Here is a 14,794-nt window from a genome sequence, read left to right as displayed (position 1 = left end):
GGCTCATGAGGAAGGAACACTCTTCTCCCCTCCAGGACCTGATCTAGCTCCTTGAGAGTAAGGGGCAGGCTGAGGCTGGCTTTCTTCCCCAACCAATGGCTCCACTGCTTAGGATGAGTCCGAGAAGAAAGGGAGAGGATGTTAGCTGCACCCAGCAGCCTATCCACACTGACTGTGCCTCCTGCACTGCGCCCCCGCCCCCACACCGCCTCACCTCCAGGTAGCTGGCCGAGGGGGTGCTGTAGATCTTGATGTTGCTGTAGTTGGAGCTGGGCAGCAGCTGACCGTCTCGGAACCATGAGATAGTGGCACTGGGGTAGGCAAACACCTCGCAGGTGATGTTCACCTGGTTCCCCTCCCAAGTGTACACAGCCACAGGGCCCTGCAGCTTGGGGGCATCTGCAAAGAAGGACAGCGGCTCTCAGGAAGACTGCTGTGATTGCAGAGTCCCCCACCCTCTGGCTCCCGACCCTGGAATGGCAGGCGAGCCTTGAAGCTGATCTGACACTGGGGGAAGGCGGGGATCGGGGCTTTTCCCATGAGCTGCATGGGGAGACACTGTAAGTCTGAGGATGGTGTGGGGGGTCCCCTGAGGACACAGCTTTGAGATGACCTAGGGCCTACTGCCTTGGGACAGGTCTGCCACCCCGACCCTGCGCAGCCCTCCCTGCCCCGCGTCTTCCCGTAGCTCTCCTCACATTGCACTTCGAGGTACATGGACTGGGAGTCCTGGCCAATGGTGTTGCTGGCAGTGCAGATGTACTCCCCGGCGTCGGTGTACTGGATGCTCTTCAGGGTCAGGGACGACACGCGCGCGTGGCTGCGCACCACCATATGCCCGTCCAGGGTCTGCCGGGAGGGGAGGGGCAGCGTCAGGGTCTGAGGTGGGCGGGGCTGAGAGCAGGCATCACTGCCCAGGACCAGCCTCACAGCTCTCCCCTCTCTGTGCCAACGTCTAGGTCTTGCTTTAGGTACCAACTCGTGGCAGCGTGGCTCCAGAGAGCACCATGTGAACTTGGGTGCATCCCAAACAGAAAAATGGGTCTCAGTTTATCCAAGCAGCCTAGCCTGTGTGCCAAGACTGGCTTGGGAAGGACAACCAAGGCCCCCAGACAGCTTGGCTTGGCATATCTGAAATGGAAGCCAAAGTCTGGCCAGCAGGCATTGCCGGTGCGACAGCCTCACCTCATGAGGTTCTGGAAAACCTGCGCTCCCGTCCTTTCCTTCCCGCCTATCTGCCTGTTCCCTGGTGTGTGCACACGTAGCGGGAAATCCGAATGCGCCAAATGAAAGAAATGATACAAGAAAGTCATCTTTCTGCAGATGCCTTATTTTCTTGAGTGCTTAAAACTAAAACGATTTCATTCCAAAAAAGTCTAACAATCCAAAGCTCAGAAGCTGTCTCACTGGAAGTGAGGGGAACTGGGTCCCCTTTCCTGGGATGGTGGTACAGAGATTCCCAGGCATATTTAGGATCCTAGACACCACAATCACTATGTTTTAGCCCTTGACACTAGAACTGTCTTCCTGAGTCTTTGGAATTACAAGAACTGGTCAAGCAGGCAATCAGCATATGAGCCCTGGGCAACGGGTACTGGGATATTTCCTAGGGGTTCCCCTTTACATTCTTAAGTAAAATGGTTGCTGGCCTAGGAAGAGTCTGGGCATGTGGTCTGAGTTCAGATCCTCAAGAAAGGGGGTCATCTGAAGAAGGAGCCTAGCTTCTCATAGGCTGGGCCATACTTTTATGTCCACTGCATGGTATTCCTTAGACAGGGACAGGTGAGTGCTCTGCCTATAGCATCTGTCATCCCATGCGGTCGCGCTTTTAAAGAACTAGAGAATACCTGCCTTCAGGTTCCTTTGAGCTGCCGGTTTGGAAGCCCGAAATCCAGTATTGAAATATCATAAAGCAGGCCCGTTTGGGGAGTTCCAAAGCAAGACACCATTGGCCTTAACTGCAGCCTCAGATCTACCACAAGAAGTCACTCTGTCATCCCTTGTATTTGGCCGATCAGTCATGTCCGATTCTTTGTAACCCTGTGGACTGTAAACCTCCAGGCTCCTCTGTCCATGAAGATTCTCCAGGCAAGAACACTGGAGTGGGTTGTCATGCCCTCCTCCAGGGGATCTTCCCAATCCAAGGATAGAACCCAGGTCTCTTGCATTGCAGGCAGATTCCTTACTGTCTGAGCCACCAGGGAAGCCCAGCATCCCTGGTAGAGCTAGTCTATTTCAGTCATTTAAGCCCCATCACATTTCATATCTGGAAGCTGGAACACAACTGCCAGCAAGGAGAAAGAAGAGCTGAGCAAAGCCGTCACCACCTGCTACAGCGAGGGCCACCCCTCTCTGACAGGAATGCCCAGATGCCTCGGTTCTCCGCCCCCAGGTGGCACGTGAAGCTGAGAGGCTGACTGGTTGAGAAGGTGCACCCCAGAGGGATATGCACATGAATGTGAGCTGACATGGGCTGGGGCAGAGGGCTTGTCTAGAAAATCTGAGACATCTGGTCTGTTGAAGATACTGACTCCTGAAAACTCTTTTCAAGTGGGCTGACAGGGTCCATGGCAGTGGTGGTTTTCATGTGCCAAAGAAAATCTTGACCCATCACCTAAACTTGTGGCATCCGGAGTGTGAGGTCATCCCTGCAGTATCTGTGAGGGCTGACCTGACCTGCTCATCATTCCTATTTCCCCAAAAGACAGAACAGTGAGAACACAGGTTCAGCCAACAGTAATGCCAGCCAGAAGCTGAACTCTATAATTTTTTGTCACATACCCAGGACTTGTCCTTGGGGCCACCACCACAAACAAGGAAAACTGACCGGAATCTTTCAGAAGTCAAGAGAACATTTCCATAAGGAAGGATGTAGCAGCAGAAGATGCAAAGAAAGTCATGTAGGTAAGAGAAGGACATCAACACGCAAGCACAAAGGGGGACATGAGCAGTTTTGACTCAGAATAATCTAGAAAATGGTCAGAGAGAAATGACTGCACTGACAGTCCTATTTTTGCCTCCCCCCCCGCCTTCCATCAGGTCTGTTTGTCTACATTTCTCCCTGGAAAATTTTCTCATTGAATGATGTCAACAGAGCAGCAGGTGGCCTTCCACAGGGAACCGTAGTTTTGTGATAGCTCAAGACAGGATTGATAACAGGATTACTTGCCAGATGCCCAGTTCTTCCCTCCGAGGGGGCGCAGACAGACTCCAGGGTGATTGGACTATTTCCCTCTGAAATGATTTACTCTGGCACCAGGCCAGAGTCAGAGAGCGCCCCCTCCAAGCCACCCAGACCAGACGTCATGCAGGCTGATGGTCCAGATTCAAGAAGGAAGCAGATAAACTGGGCATGAATGAAATGATCGTTATGGCAAGAAGACCCTGTTTTGAGAAAAAGCATGAAGGGCAATTATAATTGCTCTTCTCATCAAAACATTTTTGTCTCTCTTCTTGCCGGGAGAAGTCCTAAGGCTTTCTAGAGATTACAGAGTGATACTGGCCACAACCCAAGCCTTCTTTCGAGCTCATCTGGATTCGTGGTCTTCATTCCTGACTGAGACAAATAGAAGGGAACAGAGCTTCTGAGCCCCAGGGGGCAGAACTCACTTGAAAGTCAATTATGTCCAGAGTGAGATAACTTAAGATAAGGACACTTTGGCAAAACAGAGCGAGGTGTCTGCTTTCCTGGGAGTAAACCAATTACTTCCACTACTAATAGCAATCCTCTCAACATCTCCTTAATGCTCCCTGATAAATCTCAGCTCCTCCTCTAGCTGGGTCTAAATCTGAACGACAGGGGAAGATGAGCAAGGCCAAGCGGAATGAGAAGGGAAGTGGTTCAGGAGTGGCTGATAATTAACCCTTCTTTTCTCCCATCCCCAATCCTAATGAGCCTGGGACTTCTGGGCAATAAAGCACCCAGTCTGTGACAGCACTCCTGGGCTGCAGGAGGAAAGTGTTTCAGTGAGCCTGTGCACCTAACTGCGGTCCCTACGCTGTGGAGGAAGGAGTGATACAAAGGGAGCTTATAATGAACTAGATTCAACGACAGCAGGCTGCAGAAACTAGCATCAGTGCCTGGGGACAGGCAGTCAACTTTTAAATATTAAACAGCATTAAATATTTATAGCCATGACCTGAACACATGAGTTATGTGTTCTGAATAATTATCATTTCTGAAAGACTAGGGGGATGGGTTTACCCAATTAAAATATAGCCCACAGGACTGCCATATTCTCCATTTATAGTATTACACAATATATAAGTTCCCTAGAAAAGGCTCCTTTATATTTACAGATTAGATTTTTGAACTTCATCTAAAGCATACTGGTTTTGATTTCACTTCTGTCACTTAATCACACAAATCAGGTCAAGAACGGTAGACCTAATCCTAAGTAGGGTCTTGGGTGTGTAGCAATTACAATCTAAAGATTAATATTTAGCCTCAGTTTTCAAACTAAGTCCCACATCACCCAAACGGAAGCAAGTAGTCAGAGGAATTTCAAAGGCTAAATATGCTACTGACTTAAACACACACACACACACACACACACACACAGAATCATTTGTGACACATCATTCTAATCTCATAAATTTAATGCCCTATAAAAGTAACATAGATGTGTTTAGCAATTTGGGAAAACCAATGAGAGATGTCATTTGCATTGCTTCAAGATGAAATGTGATGTGGTAATTTACCAAGACCAATCATGATAAAATAAGCGAGCAACAAGATGAGTTGAGCTGGAAAGGTAAGGGCTGAGTGGGTTTTTAGGTCACTAAACTCTGTGACTTTATGATCCAAAGCCACATCGACCAGGTGAGAGCCAAAAAATTTCATCATTTCAAAATGCCTGGCCTGGGAATTGGGGCCATTTATTTCTCTGAGTATAATTACCTGGATGTGATTTTATCAGCACCAGCAAGAGAATAAGATCCAGTCTTAGGAAATAATAAAGATTTGTTCATCCACTCCCAACACACCTTGCTTGCTCATCCTACAATGACACTATTGCTAAGTAACATCTACCACTATGGACCTATTCTTTAATCAAACTAAATTACTAGTTAGTTTTAGCATGTCTGGTTATTAAACTGCAATGGTGAGTTAAACTTTAGTGCTTGCAAAACTAAAGACTGACTAGTGGTCAGGTAAGCTATACCTCTTGCTTCTCTGGTCGAGTCCACGAAGCCTGGAGAGAACAAGATATAAAACACAACAAGAAAGCAGTAAAATTTTACAATATGTTGCTTTAGAGAATTGATGTATCCCACTGCATTCCGTGCACATGCAGTTTCTTTTCAATTCAGAGCTTTTTCCAAGGCCCACTTTCAATGGTGTGTTCACTGCCCAATTTAACTTAGGATTTAGCTTATGCTTAGCTTTTCTGCCCCCCTTATGCACATTAAGGTGTACAATTCACAGGTAAAGCCTTTCCTAATCTTTGGCAGACATACATACGGCTACCAGCTGACATATTAGACTGCTCCTATTCCCAGATACCTTGAATATTCCTCATGCTAGTGGGTGATACTGCTAGCTCTAACCACACAATACAGAGATACTTATAGAGTAGGTTTCCTCCTTTGGATTTGAGGGGACAGCTTATCACACATATATTGTTTTGTGCTCATGCATTTTGCAACTCTGCATGCATACTACTAAAAATCAAATTTTTATTTAAAAAAAAAAGGAACGAAGAAAGGCACAGAGGGGGTATATTAGGAATGAGGAGAATGCTCTTAAGACTACGGGGCAGGATGCTTTGAGGATACTGAACTCTGAGTGCTGTGGCAGGTTCCAGTTGGTTCTTAAAGGCAGAGGGATGACATGCTGGTTTAAGCATCTTCATCGCACATGGCATTCACAAAGGAGTGAGCCAACCCAGGAACACAGGGGCCTTTGGGTATTTTCCTACCCACATCAAGATTTTTTTATTTATCCAGCACTGGGGAATCTACTCTGCTTACAGCTTTTCTGATTTCATGATGGGAGTCAAAAACATCATACCTGATGTTATTGACTGCCTGATTATCCCTGAGGTTCAGATGGAAAAAGGATACAAAAGACACCAGAGACACAGCAATGCAATCCCAGGAATGCGAATGAGTTAGCAAACACTTAGTAAGAGTCTACTAAATGCAAGGAGCTTTCATGAGAAATGAGGGATGTGGATTATGTCACAGGATGATGGAGAGAAGAAGGAAGTGAGAAACAGGAACACGCATAGACCAGAGCAACAGCGGGCAGACATGCCACACGCGGCTGCCGTATCCACATCACTTAGAAGTTTGTGTGTCACATGCCAGGGCTGCTCGAATCAAGACTGGTTTCAGGGCCTCCATCATATGAGTTATTTGCTTTTCAGATCTGATTCTTCCTGCATCTCTCTCAACTCACTGTGGTTTTGTGGTTTTTAGAATAAGTGGATGTTAGTAACATAATGCTTCTAGTAGCACAATGCTTCTAGTAGCCTGAACTTCCACCTGCGTGCCTGGTGGGATAATTATATCTTCTTTTTTCTTAGATCAGAATTTCAGATGAACAAAGACTAATTTTTTAATTTTAACTTTTAGTGTAGTGTTTAAAATTTAAAACATCTAGCAAAAGTAGATCCCCATGCAGCGTTTACCTGGGACATACTTATACTTAAAAAAAAAAAAAAATCTGGCAACCCTAGTTGGGAAAAGCAGAGATAGTTCAGTAAGTGGCTAAAGCACACCTCCTGGAAGAGGAATTGGTAAGGACGTCAGTCCAGGTCCTGACAAACAGTGCCACTGAGAGAGCAGATAGGATAACCCTGACCCTGATAATTTGGTGAAGGCATGTAGCCCACTTTAAGGTAACCTGATATGCAAATATACACTCTTACAAATTAGAATATGATTAGCTATTCGAAAATTGTTAGTTCCAGGTGCTTTTTAACATTGCATGTTTCATGATGTTACACACAAGTCTGTAGGAATATGTATACAAACTTAAGTGGAGTGATAGACACTTATCCTAGGTTTTCCCTGTTAGACTTCCGTCCACATCCTAGATAAAACAGACGCTAACTGCTCAATGCAGGCACCTTACCCTGTCTTTAAGAGTAAGCACCTGATTTGTACTGAATGAGGAGTTCTTCCTGATGAAAAAAAACTTCAGTCTCCAAGGAATCCAGAGTTTCAAAAAGTTTCTCTCTTTTAGGATACTCTGTCAACTCAAGATACACGGTTCATGAAATACCTTTTACTTATTTCTGTCTCTTCTGATCTCAACACTTGGTGTCTCTCCTTCTCCTGAGACATTAAGGTTTTACTAGCCTTTCTTTCTCAGTCTCTTCAAAGGCCTAGAGATGTTCAAATGAGCAGACAATGGAGAGAGTATTCAAATCACCATCTAAGGGTATCACTCAGTAAGCAAACAGTACCTGGAATTCAGTGCCACTTACTGTGAGTCTTTAAAATACCTGGCAATTTAAAAAATGAGTCTGAATAGGATGGGTAATAAAATGATGTGGATGCACAAACTTTCTTGGTATCACAATGACCTTCATACACAGAGATCAAACTGACCCATCACAATGTTCAAAAATTTGAGCCGACATATTAGTGACCACTAAGAAATGGATTAATTTTGAGACAGATGATCTCCCCTAATGATCTTAGTGACCCAACCTTAGCCTGGCTATTATCAGTTGTTGAGTGAAACCAACTCAACTAACTAAAGCCTAATAGATTGATTATAATCAATCTGAAATGAGTGCTTGGACTAAAGCTAGACATTATTAAAGATATGATGTGACTTTTGGGCTCATTGTACTTTTTTTTTTTACTTTTTTTCTCATCTTTTTTGAATGAAGAACATCAGTATTCCATTAGAAAATCACCACAATTCCATGGTTGAAAGCTTTTGCTCTCCCTCCTCTTAAAAAGGATAAATACTAGACTCAACCAAGCAGTGAAGCAAGAGAAAGCTGTATTTAATCAGTGTCTACTGTCACTAACTTTATTAAAGGAACCATTGAGCCTCCCAAGAAAGTCATCAGGATCATTAGAGAGCACCATGGCATTATGCCCGCTACCCTTGAGCCACTGACCCCTGGTGGCATTCTAAGGGCTCAGGACTTGATTTTGTCCCAGTCAATATTTTTATCAAGGACTTGGACAAAGACATTTCAAATAAGTATTCATACAAGGTTGGAAGTAACAGCTAATACAGATGCTGGACAGCAGTTGCATGGGGAAGGCTGCATCACCTGCCTTTGGGTCTTGGACTTAGAGCTGGGTCATCACTGACTGTTAGACCCCATTACTTTTAACACACATAAATGAAACAGGGAGCCCCCACTGGATGAAATGCTGTGGACCCAAAGACCTCTAAGGACAGTTCTGATGAAAACCAGTCCTGACTGGTCAGCAAGATGGGCTAAAGTGGTCATTCTCAAGCCAAGGAGTGTTTCTGTATGTGACTCTTTGGTAATCAGAATGATTAGAGGTGGCTACTAACATTTAAATGGAAAAGAGCAGTGGTGCTAAATATCTTTATTTAGCACAATGCACAGGACCGTCTCAGTGAAGAAAGTCTTCCCAAACTGTCATCCTGACCCCTGTTGAGAAATATTGGGTTGCAACAAACAAAACAATTTTTAATAGAAATAAATATAAAATTCTACATTATTGGTTAAGCAACCAATTGCATCAGGACAGGACAGGGGATATGCAGCTTAAATGTAGTTCATACCAAAACAAGCTGGGTCTTTCAGCTGACCACAAGCTCAGTAGGAAACAACAGAAGGAGGACACTACTGAAGGGCTAATGTGATGTTGACTGCATGATGTCAGTGTCCAGCCCAAGGGAGCAATACGCTAGGACTGCTGCACTGGGCGCTGCAAACTGAGCGGGAACGCTAGTGAAGTGAAGCTCTCTGTACAGGATGACCAGAAAGGTGAAGGGTGGAAAACTGTAAGGTGAGAGCAACAGGGAAAATAACCGAAAGTGTCACCGGGTAAGAGGGCCGACTAAAGAAACACTGGAGGGCTAGTGAACAGTTCCCACGCAAGGGACCCAGCGGCAGGGCGGGAAGGCTGGGAAGCAGCCGGGCAAGGAAGCAGGTCCTCTTGAGCATCCGTACTCCCACCTGCCCTGCGGAGGACTGACACCGTCGCCCTTCAAGCAGGGGCTGAGTGACTTTCTGGCAGAGAGACGAGACAACCTCCAAAGGAGGCTTCCTACCAACCTTCTGGGATTCTGGCAGGTCATGGGGTCTACTTCACAGGAGCCCTCCTGCCCTTCCTGGTAGACACAACTGTCTATTCTTACTGTTCAGTGCACAATCTTGACTTGCAAAAGAAAATGGTTTGCCTCCGCTCCTACAGTTCTGTGACTCTGATAATCATCTTGATACATAATTATTTATCATGCAACTTCAGACCCAGGAGACAATGAGGAGTGGCTGCCAAATAAAAGTAAAATTTGCTATTTGGAGATCAACTGGCTCACAAATAGGCCATCTCTGTTTTCTAAATTTTTAGCCACTCCCAGTGTAAGATGACTACCAGGCTGTTTCAATGTAAATATACAATTAATAGAAATGGCAACTTTTCTCTACAGGTTTCATTTAGGCAAATATGCTCATCTGGGGTTACATCACTGGCCGGTTTGGAAGACTGATTCTAACAGTGATTCATTCATGTTTCAGTAATATCACTTGAAGACGGTCCATAGTAAAAGAAAGCACAACATAACCTATGTAGCTGGGTTTAAATACTTTCTCAGACTGAGACTAATGATCTACACTGATAACTGAATTATGCAAAGCCTCCTTGGCTTGAGATGGTCTCTGCTGGACACGTTTGGTTTTAATAGTTAAGAAGTATGAGGGTGTATTAGTGACTGGTTTTTTGTTCTCATTCTGCAAAAATGAACTCACAGGTACAAGCCAGAAGTATCTACCTATTAAAGGACCTGAGGTAGGCACAAATCACAATAACCTTTCTGGTCTAGCTTGGCTGCTGAGCTATTCCTAGAAAAGATATAGAATTTAAAACCATCATTAATCTGGGGTAGATGTTATTTCTGTCCTTCACTTTAGGTCAGAGATGTACATTGGGTCATTCTGGACAAATCTACTCTCAAGCTTGATACAGAAAAATCCTCCAAGCGGCAGCCCTGTGGTTTGAGCCCTGAGATGTACATTCAATCCACGTAACACACATGATGGGAGCTAAAAATCTGAGCTGAGGGTTTAATTCCAATGTTGATAAAGAAAGTATCCAAGTAAACATCACATTACTTAATTCAGTTGGTTTTCACAATATCAAACAGCATATGCAAGTTTCAAAAATACTTAGCAGTTTCTCAGCTGAGTTTCGGTTAAGCTGAATTCAACTCTGGAGGTAAAACTTGCAAAAAATAATGGATTTTTTTGGAACAGCAATTTCTGTTCCTCTTGATTTAGCTTTGTCTTCTATTAGTAGTAGAGAAATCAGTTGCTCAAATGCAAATTCCAAATTTGGCTCTGAAATTTCACACTCTCCCTTTTTAGCTTTATTTGAGTCTACTCTCTCTAGGGATTTCCTTATGCAGACAGAAGAGTGATGATCTATCATTTTCTGACATTCTGGTCAATCAGCAATCCATTATAAATGTTCTTTAAGGCTACAGCCATTACTTCTGAATAGGTGACAAAGCTGTGGCTAACTAAAACGAAGCCCATTACTGCAGGATATATGAAAAGAGATTGGAGAAGTGCCATGAGACAGTTTAAGTTGCTTTAAAACCAAGCTTCTTCCTCCTCCTGCCTTTTGGCCCACTCAATAGCAAAAGGCTGCCCAGTATGGGGTTACCTCAATTTTCATATATTGTCAATAATAAAAACAGCTTTCTGGTGACCTATAAATCCATGTGCTTGAAAGCTATATCTTACAAGTCATTTAAATTTGCCAAGAACATTGCTGCAATGTTTTTCAGTTCTCAGACTATCCTGCAGAACCTGGTGTAATCATCCTCATGTAGAAACTGCTAATTATTTTTGCCTTGAGAACAAAATGATACCCAAATGTGACTGAGAATACAGGCAGACACAAAGGCAACCAAGCTTTTGTGCATATAGTGCATGTAGAGCATGAATATACACATCACAAGGAAAAGAATTAATAGGCTCATTCTGACCCCTATTAGTTCTGGGAGACATTTCCTCGGGTGCTCCTGAGATGATGCTAATAGCAACTAGTGCACCAGGATCTCAACTTCCCCCTGTTCCTCCCCAGCTCCATAACTGTGGGCTGGAGAATCCCTATCTCCATCCTCCTCGTGATGTCTAACTTACCCATACCCACTAACATGACACCCCTGCAGATCCATGCAAGGAACCGTGCCTCCTCCATCTCAAGGGGATGCCGAGTAGGCCACAGCCAGGGCAGGTGGAAGGAGGGGGCCCGCAGAACCTGGTGGTGACCTCCAGTGACCGCATCCTATTTTCTGGTTCATTGAGGAGGACTGGGCATGGAGCGGACTCGGCCTGAGTCGGGTCTGAGTTTCATGGCCCTGAAACTCTTGGGTGATAGTATACCTTTTCTTCGCTGCTGATGTTTCGGGTGGACGTTCTCCAGGTGATTGAGGGAATGGGGTCTCCTGAGGCTTCACAGGTAAGAGTGACCTGTTCCTCTAGTTCCATGGCAGTCTGGTTCTCCACGTAGGTGATTTTGGGTTTTGCTGAAAAGAGAGAACATTTGAGTTTATCTGATGTATTTTTAGCTTCCCAGGTTTGAATTATAAATGCACCTATCCGACGAGGCTTAACTTATTAAGCCTAAAGCCCTGTTCTAGGTGTTGCACGAGATAACGAGCTGAACTTCCCAGGAGTTGACAATGGAGCAGGCATGTGTCAACACCAAAGTGACAGTAGTAACAACAACGTCCTGTATGGTGATAGCAATGAGCACAGTGGTACAATGGCCTGAGCAGAGGATGGGCCTGCCTCTGGCTGAGTCTTCAAGAGGAGACAGCTTTGGGGCTGGGTTGTGAGATTTTCAGGAGGTGGAACATAGGGTGGACACAGAGTCATTCCGAGTGTGGAAAGCCATGTGAATGAATGCAAGGAAGCAGGAACGTGTGAGGAGAGAGTGGGGAAGAGAGCAGAGAGTTGGGGTCCACGGGCCTGTGCCTCAAAGCAGTGGGAGACAGTGCTGGATCCAGGCAGAGTGTCTTGATCATACGGTGACAACTCTTGCTTGAATTTTATCCCGTGCCTGCTGGAGGCCCCCTCACGGTGTTTGGTCAGAGGAATGAACGCTTGCTTGCATTAGAGGAAGGTTAATCTGGAAAAAATTAAAGATGGAGAAAGCCTGAAGGTGGAGAAACCAATCTCGAAGCCGTGGGACCCCTCCAGAGGAGATGCAGTATGATCCTGAACATCGTCTCTAGGGGAAGGGAAGCTCTGCAGGAAGTGGAAGTGAACGGAGTGCAAGTAGAGATGGGGAGAATCCAAAGGAGGGATGAGGAGACCAAATGACTCGGAGATTCTGAGCACCTTGGAGGGCTGTGCGAGCATTAACTCGAGTAAGGGAATGTGGTGGGTGACCTGCTGGGGGCTGGGGAGTGGCTGGGGAAGAAGATGAGGTGAGATGAGTTCATTTTCCAAATGTTTTGGGTAATGCAAGAAAGCACAGGTATTCACGGCTGAGTTTAAATGTTAAAACATTAGAGAAAATAGAATTTTCCCAATTTAAAACAATTATACTCTGAAATTGCTAAGCCTTCCATCGAAAAGACAGCACTGCACAAATGTAACTTATTTCACTAATAGAGAAAAAAGCCAGGCTAGATAAACAAACAAATGATAAATAAATTCGAAGTATGGATAATTTTTGAAAGAACTGCATTTGCTTTATATTCAAATTCATACAGTAATTTCAAGTAGGCTAATAAAACTACTGCCTATTATATATCCTCCAAGTTGAGGCCTTGATTCTTTTAATAAACAGAAAACAGTGATGGAGCTGTGCATTTTCCATAGAAAATATCTACTTCTATATGAAATGACCCATATCGTTCAAATAGTCTCCTACAGCTTATCTGTCCTAACAGCCTGCTTAGAGCAAATCCTTTTTGAAGGTTAGCGTCAAGGCATGTCTCAATTCAATAAGGCCAAATGATCACAAATTTGAACAAATTTGATGGAGCCCATATGAGTGAGGTTTTCCTCCAGGAAGGTTCTGTGTCTATCTTGACCAACAAAACTTCCAAGGAGCTTACAACCCATACAGGACGGAATAAGTGTTAAGTGTTTTTGTTGAAGAGGAGGTTTTACAGAGGTAAAATAAAAGTTGCATTTCTTTTCTGTTAAAAATCACAAATTGAAAAGTTAAAAAAAAAATCAGCCAAACAACTGAAGTCACTGAAGTCACAAGTGATCGATCTGGGGTCTGAGGGCAGCCCCAAGAAAGCTACGTGGACACTGTGATCCAGACAGTGTTTGTGGACATTGTCCTGCCCCACAGCACTTTTCCTGGCAGCAAAAGTTAGCAGAAGACAGATCAGGGACAGTTAACATCTATGAAGAATATTAGGTCTTGGTGACCCCATTTCCCAGATGGTTATAAAGATTGCCCTGTATAAGTCTTTAGAACAAGGCAAAATATATTCTTACTAAAACATGATTAACAATGGCTAATTTTGTATGGTCTACAGAGGCTGTTGGAAGGAAGGCAAGCTACTCACTGTTAACTTAATCCTTTCTGCACCCCAGAAGCAAGCTACTCTTGGAATACTGCCTTGGAAACAGGATAGCAATACAATTTATTGTCCAAATCGGGGCATTCTTGAGAGTGAAATGCATGCTGTAAATAATTACTCTGGGACAACGGGCATCACTGAGCAGATAGGGACAAGTGTGAGGTCACCCTACTCAGGAAAGAGTCCCTCCTTCTTCATACCAGCATCTAGAAGAATCTCTCCAGGTTTTATCTGTGAATGGTACTTGCACCGTCTTAATGAACCTCTGTTGTTGGCCCTTGACTTTGGATCTCTGTTCTGTTCTTCACCGTGGGACTTATCGCCTTAGACTGTCCCATTGCAGCTCTCCCCACGGCCCCCCCTGTGAGCAGAGCTGGGCTTGTGAGTTTTCTAAGCATGCCTGTTTTCCCCACCCAGCACATCAATGGCTGTGCACCTGCCACTGAGGGCCAGACTTGTCCACTCTCACTCTAGCTCAGGCTCCTGGAAGTCCGAGGAGGGCTCCAGGACCTCTACTTCCCTGCACTGAGATGCTGGGTGTGACCAGGTGCTCTTTCCTTCAGGCACCTGTTTGTCTTTCACTGTAACTCACATGGGCTGCTTTGGTCCTAAGGGGTCAGCTAAGCAAAGCGTCCACCCATTGGTGAACTTGCCTCAGTCCAAGCCCAGAGAGCAGCACAGACCTCGAGAGCTTTGGTAGAAGCATAATAAGAATCTGTAGAGACAAAACTACTTCTTCAGAAGGTCCCATGGCAGGAGAATCAGTGGAAATGCACTGCCAAATTTAAAGGAAAATAGGATGGGCTTAGTCAAAAGAGCTTCTGGTTGATAACTAGGACAGTGCATGCTAGAACATGTCCCTTTCTTAGGAAAAGATGGTATTGCTTAGGACAATTACGGTAGTCCTTAATTTAGACACATCCCTTGCACACTCATTGCCAGCCCTTCTTGAAGCCACAGTTCTGCACGTGTCTTCACTGTCTAAGCTGCAGGTTTCTTTCCTCTTCTACCTCACCGCTGTGACTCTGCTGCTTCTTGGCAACCTACTCCACATCTCCCCTAATGCTGGCC

At 44.8% G+C, this 14,794-nt stretch overlaps 1 protein-coding gene across 10 annotated transcripts in view; it reads right to left on the bottom strand.

Annotated features, from left to right (window-relative positions):
- NCAM1 (neural cell adhesion molecule 1) overlaps positions 1-14,794 on the bottom strand; it is a 357,436-nt gene that overhangs the window by 46,173 nt on the left and 296,469 nt on the right. For 8 of the 10 annotated variants that reach the window (XM_081544728.1, XM_081544721.1, XM_081544726.1 and 5 more), the window contains 3 exons: positions 11,559-11,701; positions 699-849; positions 215-399 (listed from right to left, as the gene is read on the bottom strand). In XM_081544728.1, coding sequence (XP_081400854.1) covers positions 215-399; positions 699-849; positions 11,559-11,701 — 479 coding nt within the window. Of the gene's footprint in view, positions 1-214; positions 400-698; positions 850-5,165; positions 5,196-11,558; positions 11,702-14,794 lie in introns of all 10 variants that reach the window. The other 2 variants (XM_081544720.1, XM_081544725.1) reach the window with 1 other exon arrangement.

This window comes from Giraffa tippelskirchi, chromosome 11 (genome assembly GCF_054371585.1).
Source record: "Giraffa tippelskirchi isolate mGirTip1 chromosome 11, T2T-mGirTip1v1.2.pri, whole genome shotgun sequence".
NCBI lineage: Eukaryota > Metazoa > Chordata > Mammalia > Artiodactyla > Giraffidae > Giraffa > Giraffa tippelskirchi.
The sequence above is the reverse complement of the archived record's forward strand: the minus strand, read 5'-3'. Positions and strand labels throughout refer to the sequence as shown.